Source organism: Urocampus carinirostris, chromosome 4, assembly GCF_059441175.1.
Source record: "Urocampus carinirostris isolate Australia breed hairy pipefish chromosome 4, RoL_Ucar_1.0, whole genome shotgun sequence".
In the NCBI taxonomy this organism is placed as follows: domain Eukaryota; kingdom Metazoa; phylum Chordata; class Actinopteri; order Syngnathiformes; family Syngnathidae; genus Urocampus; species Urocampus carinirostris.
The window spans coordinates 4,433,892-4,452,129 of NC_142352.1; the positions used below are offsets into that span (position 1 = coordinate 4,433,892).

General features: G+C 39.5%; 1 protein-coding gene across 2 annotated transcripts in view; it reads left to right on the forward strand.

The window, feature by feature from the left end:
• cd276 (CD276 molecule) overlaps positions 1–18,238 on the forward strand; it is a 174,214-nt gene that overhangs the window by 127,028 nt on the left and 28,948 nt on the right. For both annotated transcript variants that reach the window (XM_088333500.1, XM_088333501.1), the window contains one exon: positions 8,179–8,218. In XM_088333500.1, coding sequence (XP_088189626.1) covers positions 8,179–8,201 — 23 coding nt within the window. In that variant the 3' untranslated portion in view covers positions 8,202–8,218. The remainder of the gene's footprint in view (positions 1–8,178; positions 8,219–18,238) is intronic.

An 18,238-nucleotide genomic window follows, 5' to 3' on the forward strand; every position in this document is an offset into this window, starting at 1 on the left:
TCAGATAGTTCAGTCCAACTTATTACACCCTTAACATTCCGAAAGCTTGCAAAGAAGCAAATACGTGTCGTAGACACGTGCGGATGCGGTGTCCGTACGATGTCACTCAAATGCATTGTTCCAAATATCATTCGGAAGGTTAAAGTCTTGGGATTCAAGAAATGCCAACCATTCCTTAGTTTCTATTTTCCTTTTTGCTCGCAACTTTACTGTGCATATGACAATAAACACTTGGAATTGAGTTTAATTTAAAAAAAGACCCATCACAGAAACATCGACATCACTCTGAAACAAGATACTGGGAAAATATATAGCCGGAGTAGCTCACCGAATTCGTTGCCTTCAATAATAATGTGCAACCATGGTCCTCTTATATCCGTGGGTGTAGTAAATCCAGGAGAGTAAAATATTTACAAATACAGAATGGTAATACATGTTTTCTTTATGCCGTAGACACCCAGACTTGCTATTCACATTCATCTTTTTCGGCCAATTGTAGGCTTTGTTTTGCCCCTTAGCCTATACAAGCCTGTAAATGATAAAAAGGATCCGCCCCCTTTACCTCCGAATAACTTTATCCAATAGTGATCGATTCAACTGATGATTGACACATCTTTTTCGGCCAATTGCAGGCTTTGTTTTGCCCCTTAGCCTATACGAGCCTGTAAATGATAAAAAGGATCCGCCCCCTTTACCTCCGAATAACTTTAGCCAATAGTGATTGATTCAAATGATGATTGAAAATTGGTTAGCCAATGAAACGCCGGTATACAAATCCCCAGCATACACCGCGGACTACTCGCGTTTGGGGGAAAATCTAGTCGGAGGCTGCTTGGATTAGTTGCAAGACTTTGCGACTTAATATTGATCCATAAATAAGGCGCACTGTATTATAAGGCGCATGGTCAGCTTTTGAAAAAAATAAAGGCTTTTAGGTGCGCCTTATAGTGCAGAAAATACGGTAGTTTATAACGATGCCATCGTGAGACTCCGTTTTTGTCTCATTATGTATAACATGCATTTCATTTTACCCGAGCATAAATGAGATTTAAGGTTAGCTTTGCATACGTGTTGCGACAGACAGAAACAAGGACGGCCGTATCAGTCAAAGTCACCTCTGTTCTTTTTATATCTCCCCTCCGTCCCGTCTATCGAGTTATTCGCCGGCACGTACGGCAATAAAGATAGAACACCTTAATGCGCGAGGAACGGCGTGTTCACCTTATGCTTCTCCTGGGAATCGCAGTGTTACGCTGGCAGCGAATTACTGCCAGCGTTTCAATATTCTATAGGGAGCGTTAGCTGTAGGTTCCGTGGCGTCTTTAATTGCCTCTGGGACTTTTTGATACACAACGCATGCATTTGTTTTCACGATAGACAGACAATTGTTTTTTGCTGTATAATTTTTCCCCTAACAGTGTTGTATTATGATATTGAACTCCGTGAGTAGATTTTGGCGAGGAAGCCCCATTTAAGAAATCAATATGGACTACTCCGTTTCTCTCTGGGTTCAACATTAGGTACTTATGTGCAAAAGAATGAATTCCTGTTCAAGGGCTGCGCTGAGACGTATGCCTTTCGAAACGATAATAATGTACAGCGTGAAATGGAATTAGTTTGTAATGGAATCGTAGCACTAAACCGCATTTATGAAGGTACGATACATATAACTGGCGCAGCGTGATATGTATAACTGGCTGACTTGTACCCATCGATTTTTGAGAAATTCTCTATCGCAGATTGGAAAGAATGATAAAACGAAGTCTACTGAGACGGATTTATTTGTACATTGCTTTCATAAATGGAAATGTCTTCATCTTAAATTGTATGTTCTAAGAAGTCTATTGTTACCTGTCTATCCATCCATCCATTATCCGCACAGTTTATCCTCAGTAGGGTCACGGGGGTGCTGGAGCCCATCCCTGCTATCTTCAGGCAGTGGGCAGGGGACACCCTGAACTGGTTGCCAGCCAGTCGCAGGGCACTATTAGACAACTCCTTCACTCATTCACACTAAGAGAAAATTTGGACCGGCCATTTAACCGGACATGCATAATTTTGGAATGGGGGAGGAAAACCACGCAAACACGGGGAGAACATGCAAACTCTGCACAGGAAGGCTGGTAGCTGGATTTGATCCCATGACCTCAGAACTGTGCCGACTCAGCCGCTGTGATGCCCTATATTACCAAGTAGATAGATAGATAGATAGATAGATACTTTGTTCATCCCCGAAGGGAAATTCACATTTCCAGCAGCATCCCTGAGCTGTGTAACATGATGCACAGAATGACGTAAAAGGGAGGAAGAATAAAGAATACAACCCAAAAATTGAAAAAAAGGAAATGGAAGAATACAATAACAAAAGGAGAAAAAAGAGAAAGAAGAAAAAAACAATCAACTTTACATATTTTTATAAAAAATTAACAAAAAAGTCGCTAAGCACTCAGCAGTCCTATTGTTACCAGTCTCTGTCAAAAATTACCTGCCTGACAGAAGCGAATATTGCACAATAAAGATCTTAACTTCAACAGTAATGCTTAGATTAGGTCAAAAAGTAGCATTTGTTACAATAACAGCAATGCTTTGAAAATCTGCACAGCTACATTGCTTAGCATCTTTAGCATGGCCAAAATCAAGCACTTTCAAGGCCAATTTTTCCAATACCCTCAGAGGAAGAAATCTTAAATGGAGTCTCTATCTTGCACCTAGCACATACTGTCATGGTTTGGGGCTGCATGAGTGCATGCTATTTCCCCATCTATGATCTTCGATCTTTTTGTGTCGATGGGCTGCTTTAAACTGACATGAATTCTGCCGTTCTGCTTCAAGAATGTACGCACAGCTGGACTATTTCACAGAAAGGCCTCAATAGATGTTGAGTAATGAATAAGTTGACTACAGTGGACAAAATGAAAGGAATCACTGTATTTATAAGAAGTAGGCAAATAGGCTAAATTTGGACTCCTTTTAATGATATTATTTGCTCCGAAGCGGCGTGCATTCAATCGTTTTCAGATGATCTGTGTTTAAGTTGGTTGAAATAAAATTGTAAATAGTTATTTTTTTGTATTTGGAGCAGTGTTAGTCTTTAAAGGGACTGTGTGTAATATTTACTGCCTCCTAGTGGTACCAAAAACTTCATTCCAGTAATTGGGTTTCATAAAGCGAATGAGCAAAAAATGTGCAGTTTTTTTTTTAAGCTAGCTATCTGGCTACTTTTTTAGCTTTGTAGCTAGCTATCTTCGTACATTTTTAGGTATCTAGCAAGCTATCTATCTAGCTTTTTACATTTGTTTGCATGCTATTGAGCTAACATTTGATCTTTTTTACTATTTTGGCTTGCTATCTAGCTCCAATGTGCTCTGTACAGCCCATTGAGACTTTGTGATAACGGGCTATACAATTAAATATGACTTGCTTTGACTATTTCATTTTTTATTTATAGCACTGAAGAGATAATATTTTTACTTTTACTTTTATTGTTTTGTATTTTCAGGGATTTTGTTTTTTTTCGACTTTAAATCTGTTCACTGTGTAAAAAGCCAAAATTGTTTTGTATTTTACAATGATTTTTTTGTTGTTGTAGATCTGTGAATATTTTAATTTATATTTCATGTGTTTTGCAGGAATCTCTTGCAAAACATTTGAAATGACTAATTATTGAATAATTTGGTGAATGATATTATTGATAATATAATCAACCTAAAATATATATAATCCAAATATATGCAGCTAAAAATCTAAGGAGCCTTTTGGGAGCGGAAAACTCTTTGAGAGTTTTTTAAATAGGGCTGTCCTCTTGGCCAAAAGGGGTTGGTGACACTGCACGTGTCAACGCCATAATGACAATCCACCAGAGCAGGCGTGTTGTCATTTTCACACACTTTTTTAAAGATTTGTGTGGTCTGTAGAGTCAGACTGCCGAGAAACATGACAATGTCAACAATTTTAAGCATTTTTAGCACCCAAAATGTAAGCATTTTCCTGACCTTGCAAACACATTAAAATTCAAGCACCCCTACGAATCCTAATTGCCAAGGTTACCATTATTTGGTAACCCTTTTTGAGAGACCTTTGGGTCCCTCGCGAGATATAACCGAGAGGAAGAATGCCCACAGAGAGGGGCCCAACTTGACACCCTTCTTTTCACCCGCAACACTCTCTTGGCCACTGGGACTCTCAATGGCCATACAATACTAAATAAAGTTATGTAAATAGGACTCACTGGTGCCTTCATTATGAGATGTGGGTCGTCAGATAACTTCAAGTGCGCTAATTAAGAGCCCCCGCAACGCGTTGTTTAGCGCTTACAGATGTTACAGAACCTCCACGCTTCCGACTTTGGAGGCAAAATCCTGCACGCGAGCGTAGTTCTCCATGGGATGCACCCAGGAGATTGGCAACACTACTCCGGTAATAACAGGAATTATAAACCTATTAATATTGCATTGATTTTGAATTATGCGGGATCGTGTGTTTACTAGCTGTTCAACTGCAGGCTGTTTTAAAACCTGGATGCATTCATTCTTTCTCAGACGCAGTGACTCTCAAAAGTGTGGAAGCATACAGTAGCAGTCAGGAAAACGGATGAAAAACCTTGTTTAGTTATTCTGAAGGGTGGCGACACCCACTTTAGGTGAATTATTTTCACCGTTTTGATAGTTCAATGTACTTTAATCAAGGCACACACACTCTTGGATCCATGGACTATCCTCTAACGAATCATCTACTGAAGATGCTTGAATAGAACAAAAAACAAGAAGAAAATAGAACAAAACAAAACTAGAAGTTAACTTAAACTGGCACCATTTGGATAGGCCACTACATTGGCTTGATTATTACGTTATTGTATTTTGATAGTTTCCCCTCTAATGCCACACCAATACTAATACCTAGCAACAACGGGATGTTATCCGAAGTTTTGCGCCGATGAAGATGAAGGCCCAGTCTATGTCCTCAGCTGTAGACCGATGAAGAATCCTGGTGGGCTTGAGAGCCAGTTGGGACGAGGACCACCGAATGCAGAGTGTTGAAGGAGAGGTTGACTGCTGGTGGCTTGAGGCTTCTCTGAGGTCGCTGGCTTTGTCCCACCACTTTGGCCGAAAGCTTGTTTAAGCTTAGCTTCTGACTTGGCAAGATTTTCTGGCTGCTTGTTGACCTGAGACATGGCCAGGACCGGCCAGGGCCTTTATCCAGCTTTTTGTCCTGTTAGGACATCCCTCCTGCCTTGCGGGTGGTCAAAATCAGACTGCCCTTGTGAGGTGAGACATGTACCAGATCTGGTTTACAGTCTCCAGGGAGGGGCTGACCCCCTATGGTGGAGTTGTGATGGCAACCTTTGATGCGCAAATGAAGCCATAGCCTTCCCTTCCGAACCTCACATTCCAGCAGTGTCAGTCAGATAACATATCTATGTGATTGACTTAAAACACGGTACAGGTATTTACTTCACAAGTTTTGACATTGTTTGATCATTTTCAGATATTGAAAAAAGAAATTCTGACCAAATGTTGTACACTCTACACATGGGTAAAAACTTTCCCTGCACTGGAGGAAGATTATGCTTGTTTTCAGGATAGAACAAAGGAAGATATGCTCAAAGTACAGTGGAGCATGCTACATGCAAACTCAAACGACAAGGAAACCGGATCTAATTCAGGTTTGGATCAAAAAAACATTGATATCAAACCAAAAACAAATTTGAGCAAAATGTTAGCGTAACAAAATGGGCGTAAAGAAATAAAAGGTCAAAAGATGTATGCTTAAGGGTTAAAACACGCACACATTGGGTTAAGGACCCAATCTTAGTGTTGGATAAAATGGCTAATGATGCAGAGGCGTTGTTTAATAAACAAAAGCTGGGGGTTAAATATTTTGTGAAACAACGGTTCTTCCTTTGCATTTTAATGTGGCTTGATTTGACTTTAAACTGAGGTTTTCTACACTTTTGTGCAATTAAAGTAAAACTACTAATGGTACTGTAACAAAAAAAATAGGGCCGCAACAACAAATCGATAAAATAAATTGTTGTTAAAAGCATTAGCAACCGATTTTATCATCGATTCGTTGTGTCGCGCTATTTATGGAATACTAAGCACGTCAAATCAATGCAAAGAAGTGCATTTAAGTTTTTTGCAAAGATAAAGGCTGCACTAACACTTTGGTCTGGCAGAGAGCGCTTTGAGGCCGTTTTTATAAAATAAGTATCCTATATTTTTTCTTAATGCTTTTTTTATTGAACATTTCATCATTACAAACACAATTGGAATGTAACAGCCATACACTAAAATTTAACGTAGGTAAAGAGTATCCCACATATTTGCAGGTATAAAGCATACATTTGCATGTATTTTATATTATAGTTATTCAACAAATACAGTGGAACCTCGGTTTTCGAACGCCTCTCAGTTCGAACAAATCGGTTCTCGACCAAAAATGTTGAGAAATTCTTGCTTCGCTTTTCGTTCAGAAATCAGAGTTCAAACGCCAGTACGCCAAGGGCGACGCTGAGCGGCTTACGAGTGTAGATTGCCCCACCCCTCGTGAAGAACTGTTGTCACGGCAACGCGCACTCCTTTTCTGTTTTCGTTTTTCAAAAGCGGTGAAGGGAGTGTTTTAACCCCTAATTATGCCTCGGAAGAAGCTTGGTGCAAGCAGCATAGTTGCTACAGGTGAAAAAAGAGGAGTAGTGTGTACAACTATTGCATTTAAGAAAGAAATAATAGCAAATATGAAGAAGGTGTGCGAGTTTCCCTTCTTTCAGGAATACAGCATGGCTTCTGCCGACCGGTAAGAAATCCTATTCATAATTCTTTTATTTATCCTTTAACCGCTCACCACTTTTTTGTGGAGACCCGGGTGCTAAATGACGTGTAAACGACCTGATTTTTTATTTTTACACGTTCATGTTAGCGTAATCTTTCGTACGGAAGATTACGCTAACGCGAACGTACGATTAGCCTGGGTTAGCTTCATTTTTACTTTCGTGGTAAACATTTAAGCTGTTGGAACGGAATAAAACAATTTTACATTACTTTTAATGGGGAAAAAACGGCTTCGGTGATCGAACAAATCGGTTTTCGTACAAAGAAATGGAACGGATTATGGTCGAGAACCGAGGTTCCACTGTACTTGGATGTTTTGTTGTTTTATATTACAAACAGGGTTGGGTAGGGTTACTTTAACTGGATTACTTTCAATGACTTTTGGATTACTCAATACCAAATATGCTAATAAAAGACAAAAAAAAACTAAATATGAATAAAATGATGACTCACAACACGTGGTAAGCTTTCTCTCCTGGCTTGTATCTCTCTGATCTCCGGCAAAACTAACATCATGCGACAGAAACAAAATGAAAATAAAACCAAACAGCTTGCCAACATCATTTTTGCCGTTCCATGTATTCCGTTACTCCCCATGCCTGATTACAAAATATTCTGTTGTTCTGCACACCTTTTATTCTATTTGTCCAAAATCTAAAATTTGACTAAAGATGAGGAAATTAAAAAGAATCGACCGATTCATTAACTATTAAATTCATTAATGGTTGCAGCCCTAAAAAACACACTTTTCGTTAGCAGGCAAGAGTGTGGACCTCTGATCTCACTTCCTAATCGGCTCTCGTGACCTCGTGCAGAAGAAATTGTGATCGTGATTACTCAACATGTTTACGATTGTCTGCTTCGTCCGGTTTCATAGCACATGGTGGGGAAAAAAAAAAAAGAAAATCACTCAACACACCCTACAGCTCAAGATAATCACTCATAAATATCTTTCACGGACATCTGAGAATCCATCTTGACTTTGATCCCGGTGGGGAAAACATATTTCGATTTGGCCCGATGCGAGTGTATCAGTTCATGCGCACTTTCCAAATCGAGTGGACGAGTTCATAGATTGATCTACTCACTTTATCGTTACCGCAGTCGCACCGCATGCAATAATGCAGGAGCCTGAAAACTGACATACACCGTGCGCACCATCCTGTCATGTCATCTCAACCGAGTAGATGATAGATGCTTGCAGAGAGAGCGTGTCTGTCCGGCTCACACTCGCTTCCACACCAGTGTGACTAATTAAATGAAATTGCAGTGACCCTTGCTTTTTGATAGTGCGACTTTCTGTGATGCTCTGAGACGTGTATCTGACACCGATCTCTGTTTCCCTCCCCAGCAATGACACTACTGAACAGCTAAGTCCAAAGACCACAAGGGTGAGTGAGATTTTTAACCGAATCACTTGCGTGTTTTCTTTATTTTGGGGGTTTATCTCTTTTTAAACACACCCAAAAGGCACATTGTAATATTTGACCATTAGATGTCTCTGTATTATCAGATTCAGATTCAGATCGACTTTACTGTCATTCTAGTACACGTGTATACAGAACGAAATGTCGATACATCTGACCCGCACAGTTTCCTTGAATGTACAGATATAAATAAAATGTTGTATTGAGTTGGAGTATTGAGTACTAATAATATACTAAATAATTATGGCTATGTATAGTATTTTACAGTAGTGCAAAGAGTGCAAGAGGAGCAGCTAACCAGATGTGCAAAATGGGCAGTCAGGTAAACAAGTCATGTAAACAGTAACAATAACACTGTAACAATAACACTGTAGTACAATAGTACAGAGAACAGATGTGCAAGGAGTGGCTAGCTATAAAGAACTGCCAGTAGTGCAAAAAAGTCAAACAAAACCAACAGATGTACAGATTAGCAGCAGTTTAGATTTACTATGTGTTTGATTGACCATTTAACAGTCTAACGGCCAGGGGGACAAGACTATTGTGGAACCTGGTGGTCCTGCACCGCACACTGCAGTACCTCTTCCCAGAGGCTAGCAGAGTGAACAGTCCATGATGGGGGTGAGAGCGGTCCCTGATAATGTTCTTAGCTTGGGATAGGCAGCCCTGAAACTGAGAACAAGAGCTTCAAAGCAGAACAAATTCATATTACGGAGGCTCTAAGTGCCCAAACGGCACGTAATTTCTTCAAACCTTTTGTCTGGCTACGATCAAATTTTTGTCCACACACCACGGGAACCCCCACTACCTAGTCTTGCTTCCAGTAACCAGCAATTGAAGTGTATAGGTGGCCCTTTATGGCGAGTCGAAGTGAATTCGCGTGGACAGAGTACCGATATGGAAAAGTACTGACAGTTAACGTTCTTTCCTCCTAAAAAGATAAAAAAAAAAATCCCCTTTGTCTTCGCTGTAGCAAAAAGGAATCACATTTTTGAGCACGTCCCAAGGAACACGATCTCGATGGTGACCGAAATCGAGTGATTACAAACTATGTGTATTGTTTATCTCACATTACTTTGTTGGTCTGTTAGCTGCAGTTTTTGGTTGCACCGGCAGCTAATTTTTGACAATGATGGTGACAGTCTTGATCATCATTACAAACTTTCAGTATTAGAGGAAACTATTTTACCAAGTAAATTAACGTTTCGATGCAAGAAGGCACCAATTTATTATCTGAGAGTACAGAAGCAAAACTTTTCTAATTTCCTAATAACACTTATTCAATGCCTTTTAGAGAAAAGAATACAGTAGTACTCAGGTTCACTTCCAAAAAGTGTTCTTGGTTTGAAAGCCTCATTACAGAAACAACCATTATAGAAAAATAATCAAAACTAAAGTTTAGCCTTCACAACAATTCAGCGAGTTTACAGATGTTGCCCAACTCTGATAGCTCGCAGGTCCTGATTAGTTACAAAACAGCTACTTAATGTAATGAGTGCAATTTCCTTGGTTCAAATGATTATATATGAATTTTACATAATTGATCTATGGCTAAGCCCCGCCCCCTTTACTGGCTCGGACAAACATTCAGCATGCTGCTAAGAGCACTATGACGAGTGTCACAGTAGGAGACATTTGGCAGGAGGCTATCGATGCTTTTTGGGCTCTGAAGGATCACATTTCATCTTGGAGTCACCAAAAGGGCCTTAACGATGCATTAGAGGGTTATATTAATGGTTTTATTGTTGAAAAGGTCGATGAAAGGCATCACCATCTTGAACTTGAAAATAGAGGATCAGCACTGTTAATGCACTGCAAGGTATAGAAATTTACCTTCAACTAAATAACCTAACTTGACGTAACCTGTAAAAAAGGCTTTGTTATTGCTATTCATCGAAATTTAGCTTAGAGCTTCGCGTTAGCCTAGCTAGATTTTTTTTTACATCACATAGCAGGCCACTAAACTCCCAGTGAACAAATTGGCGTGATGTAGAACGCAGCCAAGAGCTAGCGTAAGCCTAATGTTCGAGACGTTAGAATAGAATAGAATATACCTTTATTGCCATTGTTACAACATGGGTTGAATATATTGTGACAACAAAATTGGACGTGGCACTCCAGTTCCACATTTTACAGTGAGGATAAAGAAAACAAAGAGTGAAGTAACAAAGAAAATGTTCGTACTGTCCTTTTTGCAAAGGCTTTGTTTTCCTCCGAAGGGGGGGTGGTGGTGTATGAGGGGGTGAGGGACAGACAGAGATGGGCGGATCCAACTAGATGTTTGATCCTACTGTACACACGGTCCAGTGTTTTTTCCCCTGATTGCTCAGTCCACGTTGTCAGAGATAGTCATTATTAAGACTCTTTGGTGGCTGTATTTACACAGATAAAATACATATATTGTAAAAACTAAAACGTGATACCAGGAGCAAGTACTTACACGAGGCTTCCATGATGGTAGAAAGAAGGGAACAAGAACGCCCCCAGGGGGGCGATGTTTATTTCACGTCAGTGAAAACATTACACACATGAACACGACTTCACAATAAAAGAATATAAGATTGATAAACGTACAAGAGACATAATTGGACTGATTATTGAAACGTTGTTTTATGTGTGTTTGTGTGTGTGAGAAAGATTGTTTTTGTATTTAGGAATATAAAAACAAGTTATTTACATAATAGAAAATTCTGAGAGATTTAACATCCAAAACGGCCACCTTGACACACGTATTGAATTAATTTGGGAAATTAATTAAGTTGACTTTATAAATAATATATGTCTCCAGCAAAGTGACAATAAGCTGCCTCAAATACTATGTTGACTTACCTCAAAACAGATTTAGACATCCTTATCAACTTTACCCATGTTGAGTTGGTGTTGTGGACGACCACATAGCTTTTTCCAAAGCAGACACTTGTCTCGATTTAAATGTGGCTTTATAAAAAGGTAAAAAATACACACCATCGCCCAGCTTCTCGGGATACCTCGAATCAGATTTGCATGTAGCACACCATTTGACCATTTTAAAAAAGTTCTGCTATCCTTAAAGATGTTTTCTGATGTGGTCACCGTACAACGATGGATGCTCCTAAAGGTAGTCTCTGTGGATGACTACTGTACTTGTTTCAACTGGCTCCAAACACATCAATACTTAGTGTATATTGCTGGAGCCATTATGCTCCCTTAGCTGACCAAAACTGTATTATTTCTTTTGCTCCTTGTGACTCCTTTTCGATAAAAGTAACACTCTAGCAAAGTACTTAAAAACAGATTGAGGGAAACCAAACTGGATTTGACAAGGAACCATTATGAGGCACTTTCATTTTGAATTGCCATCAAACAACAATTCGGTCAATGCAGCCTCAACGCAAAGGGGTGCATCAGGGGGTGAAAGTGTCCTGTCTTGGCCCGGACCAGGCTGACTCACAGGCGGCCTCTGGCAAGGGTACACTTGGAGAAGGATTCTTTGGCGTCACTCCAGTTCGCCCAGGGCACTACGGCCCAAATGCCGTCAAACGTCAGCGCCAAAGATCCGAAGCGGCGTCGATGTTCCACTTGGAGTAGATGTGAGATGTCACATTCCTGATAGCGTAACCTCTCTCTGTGATTGCTTCTGCGTGAGACTGACTACGAGGGTTTTGGCAACTGCCTCACAGACCCCTGCTGTTTCTTAACAACTGCTTCTCACGGATGTTTTGTTTTTGGTCAGTTTTATAGGTTTTAAAGAAGTATGGGTGACAAAATCAAATAGAATGGTACCTCTTTATACGAGCATTTCAGTATGTGAGTTTTTGTACAAAAATCTACCTGGATTTACCAAGGAAAATCCAGTTCAGGAGCAGTCCCTGAGCTACCTTTAGAGACCGCTCACGACTGCATGCCGGCAGCATCAGCTTGTCCAGTTTGCGCAGGCAAACTGCCACAAGCAGAACCATAAAAAAAGTGCTTTAAAATGTTTTCGTGTCTACATTCATGTCAAGTTACAGTAACTTTAATCGTAAGTGTACAGTACGGTGTCTCGATCTCAAACCTGTCAAGCTCCGCCAATTGACCTATGACCAAGGCCCACCCTCTAACGTGATGAGCCAATCACAGTGTGCATAGCAGTCTCCATACACTAGGACAAGCTCTGCTGGCGTGCCTATTCAATTGCATTGCAGTTTGTCAGTTTTCGTCCATTCATTTATCTTTTTTGTTACATTTTACACTTGAAAATGGTCAAACGGTGTGCGTGGGGTACATGCAAATCTGTTACGAGGTGTCCTGAGAGGCTGGGCGATGGGATGTATTTTTTAACCGATTTAGCCTTGCGTCACAGTAATAACTCAACGTGGATTGAGTAAATAAGGATGTCTGCATCCATTCTAAGGTAAGCCAACATAGTGTTTGAGGAAAAAAAAATTAAGTTATTTATAATGTTAACATCTGAAATGTTAGGCTGACGCTAGCTAAAGTTAGCTCATGGCTGCGTTATACATCATGTTTGTTTACTGGGAGTTTAATGGCCATGTATGTGCTAGCTTTTGTACATTGGTAATTATAAGTACCTGTTAGCTGTTGTCCAAAGAGCTCTAGTCAACATCGGATTTGCCAATGTTGTGCAGCTCATTTTAAGTAGTAAGAAATGACACACTACATGGTAAATGGTCTGCATTTATATAGCGCTTTTCAAGTCAATGAAGACCTCCCAAAGCACTTTACAATGTGCTTCACACTTACCCATTCACACACACACACTCAGAAACCAATAGGGAGTCAGCCATGCAAGGCGCCTACCTGCTTATTGGGGGCATTAGGGATTCAGTGTCTTGCCCAAGGACACTTCGACATTCAACACGGAGGCACTAATGTTAGCCAGTTAGCACTCACTAACTTGTTATATTGTGTGTCTTTGACAGGGTTGGGTAGGGCTACTTTAACTTGATTACTTTCAATGACTTTTGGATTACTCCAATACCAAATATGCTAATAAAAGACAAAAGAAACTAAATATGAATAAAATGACGACTCACAACACGTGGTAAGCTTTCTCTCCTGGCTTTGATCTCTTTGATCCCCGGCAAAACTAACATAAAATGCGACAGAAACAAAATGAAAATGAATCCAAACAGCTTGCCAACATTATTTTTGCCGTTCCATGTATTCCGTTACTCCCCAAGCCTGCACAAAATGTAGTCATTTTATTCATATTTAGTTTCTTTTGTCTTTTATTAGCATATTTGGTATTGGAGTTATCCAAAAGTCATTGAAAGTAATCAAGTTAAAGCAACCCTACCCAACCCTGGTCTTTGACGTGACTCAAACCCACATAACCTAAAATTGCTGGGAAATACATCAAACGAATCTTGAAAAAAATGTTTGCTGCAAATCCTGGAATACTTTAGGGCTGCCATAGTTGTGGCTCGTATCCTCGTATACGCTAAAATTCCAAATTGGGTTTAGAACCTGGCTGGTTAGCACGGCCCCACCGCACAGTAATAAATCACCATCGTAAGAAAGAAGTCTTGGTTATATTCTTCTGTCATTGTCATTGATATTTGTTTTAAGTCAAATGGTCTTTCAAGTGCTGTCCACTAGGGTGCTTCTTGCTTCAATATAACCCTCCAATGCATAGTTTGGGCCTTTTAGGTGACTTTGGGATGATATGTGATCTTTCTGGGCACAAAAACCATCAACTGCCTCCTGTGAGTTGTCTACCATAGTGTCACTTCCCATAGTGCTCTTCACAGAATGTTTGTCTGAGTAAGTAAAGGGGGCGGGGTTTAGCCATACGTCAATTTCTCCCCTTATAATGATAGCAAATCCTCCTCATTAAGCAATAATGAACCTTAGAAACACAACACAGCACCTAGTCACAGCAAGACATACTATGTAGAATACAGCAACGATATTAGCAAGCAGGGTTGGGTAGAGTTACTTTAACTGGATCACTTTCAATTACTTTTGGATTACTCCAATACCAGATATGCTAATAAAAGACAAAAGAAACTAAATATGAATAAAATGACTCCATTTTGTGCAGGCTAGGGGAGTAACGGAATACGTGGAACGGCAAATATGATGTTGGCAAGCTGTTTGGATTTATTTTAATTTTGTTTCTGTCGCATTTGATGTTAGTTTTGCCGGAGATCAAAGCCAGGAGAGAAAGCTTACTACGTGTTGTGAGTCATCATTTTATTCATATTTAGTTTCTTTTGTCTTTTATTAGCATATTTGGTATTGGAGTAATCCAAAAGTAATTGAAAGTAATCCAGTTAAAGTAACCCTACCCAACCATGTTAGCAAGCTACGATGATGTTGTTGGATGCTACCAGTGACAGAGATTACCTGGATTAGAGCCTAAAATATAATAATAATAATAATTTCCTTTGTATTGTCATTCTTTGTAACAATGTACACAGAACGAAATGTCGATACACCTGACCCGTTGTAGCGAGTCGATGCAGCCGCAGCCAGAGGGCGCCGCCATTATACCAATTAGGTATGTCTCGGCCGAGGCGCGAACCAGCGACCTCCCAGTCTCAAAGCGGGCACACTACCATCTAGGCTACTGAGCTGGTAAAGGGATTGGTCTTTGAAATAAATCCCATATGAAATTGTTTACATGTTGTACACAAAAATAAATGTTTAAAAATCATACTCTTCATCGCAAACACCAACAATTGGAGCTAGGAGTACGATCCTGGGACGAATTAAACTGGTACGAAGAGTTACCACTTTATTGGGTATCCGTCTGGCATCAAACAAAATAACAATATCCGATATCAGCACTCAAATGCAAGCAGTTCATTTCAGTTTACGCTTCTACTCCTTTATTCAGCTGCGTCTGGATGTATCATGGAGATACCCCGTGATCAAAGCAACCCCGCGTGTGAAGGAATTAGCTTCATGTGTCAGGCATTGGATAACCGTAAATCAAGAGGAGCGGGACAAATACTTTTATTCTTCCTCCTTTAATTCATGGTTCAGTTGGTGGCAAATCAGGGTTTTTGCTTTTTTTAATGCCTTTTGAAATCAAATTTAGCACCGAGTCGACAAAAACACAATTAAAACAAACAAAAACAAAGAAATGAAATACTTCTTGCACACAATACATTATACCTCAACACATTACCTGGGGCATCTTATAGCCATGGCAAAAACGTTTATGGGACAGAAACTTCTGATTAAATGTACAATTTCCCAATGTCCATGGTAAACGTCTCTGTACGAAGTTGCTCTGTGTGTTGTGAGTAAGATATGTGTCTGCTTTTTAAGGTCCAACTGAAATGATTACATCACCGTTTTGATAGTTCGGTTATTGTGGTCACGCCATTTTGGCACGAAAAATGGGGACTTATTAAAAAAAGACCATTGATAAATGTTACTACCGTAAATTCCGGACTATAAGCCGCTACTTTTTCCCAAATTTTCAACCCTGCGGCTTATTCAGAGATGCGGCCAATTTATGTAAATTTTTTAACGGCCGCCAGCGGCGCTCGAGTATCAGAGGTAAGATTTAGACCGGTGGAATATATGCGCCGAGGAAGATCACAATTTATGAGCGTAAACATACCTTCATCGTGCAAATTGCACAGAATAAGTTCATGACGCAGTTTCCATGTTAAAAACAAGCAGGCATATTGCTGGGATATATTGAAGTAAGGGAGCGTGGAACGACATCATCATGATAAAGTTTGTTTCCAACATTGAGAAAGACAATTTAAATGTCATTACCAAGGAGGAAGAAGCGGATGGTCTACCGTGATTTTCACGAGTACGGCATTTATTTCCTTAACAGACTAATTTGCAGGGATGCGAGCGTCTTGTTAGTAGCGTGAGGCTACCTCCCAAAGATACGGTTTAGGATGAAAGTTATATTATTATTATTAAAGCTTTGAAAACTCTCTCGATGTACCGTCTTTCTTTGTAAATATGTGTAATATGTATTTGCAACTGTATATTTTTGTAATGTATTTATTTGTATTTATTTGAGACACTTATTCTGCACGAGCAAATTAAAAAAGAGGGGCGGAGCAAATTAAAAAAGAGGGGCGGAGCAAACGCGGGCTGATGGGAAAGTGGAGACCGGTAAAGGTGAGTTTTTGTGGACATGGTGGACAATAATGGATATATATTTTTCCCACCCTTACCTTTGGAATAATACACTTTTTTTCCTTGGATTACTATCAACGGGCACCCAGAATCTGCAGGTTTGCAACAAATTTTAAGTACCGGTATCATTTTATGTTTATTTTGGCGGCTGTGATTTTTGGACTGTGTGCTTCAATGAAGGACATTTAGTTTCAATCGCGGGACTTGAATTTTGGCTTGGATTAATTTCATGTTTATATGATGTTGGTGCATGCGGCTTATATTCAGGTGCGGCTTGTGTATGGACAAAATCGGTTTGCCCCTTAAAATGTCATGGGTGCGGCTTATAATCAGGTGCGCTCTATAGTGCGGAATTTACAGTATATCTTTCGAGTTTAAACAAATATAAATCTTGTTCATGCGACCACATTTTTAAGACTTTCGAGAATCGTATTCAAGACATTTTAATGTCAATTAAGGTCTCAATTTTAGAATAATGAATCCAATGTCTTTTAAGACTTTCAAGGATCCGCAGGAACCTAGTAAATGCGTACGGATTTGATAACGTATTTTCCAGCTGTGGGATCGCCGTACAGTAATTTGTGTATTTTATGCATCTTGGTCGCCCATGTTACATCTTAAAATGCAATATTGTCTTTATTTGCAAACCACCAAGTGATAAAAAAAACAATAACCAACCTACCTGCTCTTAACGGTGGCCATATTATTGCAAAAAACATGTTTTTATAGAAATTTTGGAATTGTGACTTTGTAAAATATTTTAAGTTATAGGCAAGACAGAGATTCCTCAAAAATCCCAGCTCTTAGTAGAGCTCTTAAAATGTTGAAAGGAGTGAAAATGTGGTTTAAAGCTCCCTAAGCAGAAGAGTAAATGACGGAAAGAAGAGGCAGGGGTTATTTTTAAAAAATGGGATGAATGTGAATTATGGAAACAACGTATTACAAAGTTGAGTGCAAAAGTTAAAAAGTGCAAACATGACCGGATTTGACAGTAAAAACCAGCAAGAATCATGAATACTCCAAGTGGGCCATTTTAAAGCATGCTTTAGCTAAACTCTCATTTAACAAACATCTTTCTAAAAATATTTTTTCAGAATCCCACGGTTTCCCTCAGATAAGATTCTATTTTTCTGTTCATCATTTGAGGGTCCATTGCTTCCTGTCACCTCACAGTTTTATCACAGTATTTGATTGAAAATAGTAGGGTACAAGTACCGTATTTTCCGCACTATAAGGCGCACATAAAATCGTTTTAACTATGCGCCTTATAATCCGGTGCGCCTTATATATATGGATCGATATTGAATTGCAAGGTCTCGCAACTAAGAGAAGCAGCCACCGACTCCATTTTTCGCGTAGAAGAAGTGCGCTGTGCATACTGGGAAATATTAAACAACGATTCTCCTTTATTTGTGCGTTTGTATAAAGACCCTGAAATGGCTCCTATTAAGAGACACGCTTACAACGCAGAGTTTAAACTCAAGGCGATCAGTCACGCAATAGAACACGGAAATAGAGCAGCACCAAGAGCGTTTAACATTAATGAATCGATGTTGCGGAAGTGGAAGAAGCACGAGGATGAGCTGTTTACGTTTTACATTTTAGAGTTATTGTGTTAATGCGTTATTGTTTTGCACTTGTTATTGTTTTTGCACATTACGAGTGTCACTATATTGCGATTGCATTAATGTTTAATTTACCATAACAGTATCAGACGTTTTTTTGCGTGCTGACTAAATGGAGGAAAAGTAAAATGTTATGCCTTGCTGTTGTTCAAAGATGTTAAAGATGGGTCACGAAAATGCTTTACCTCAGAGAAAATAATAAAACAGCTGTTTATTCATTTTGGGAGTGAATGGAGTTGTGGAAAGCTTGTTTGTTATCTAT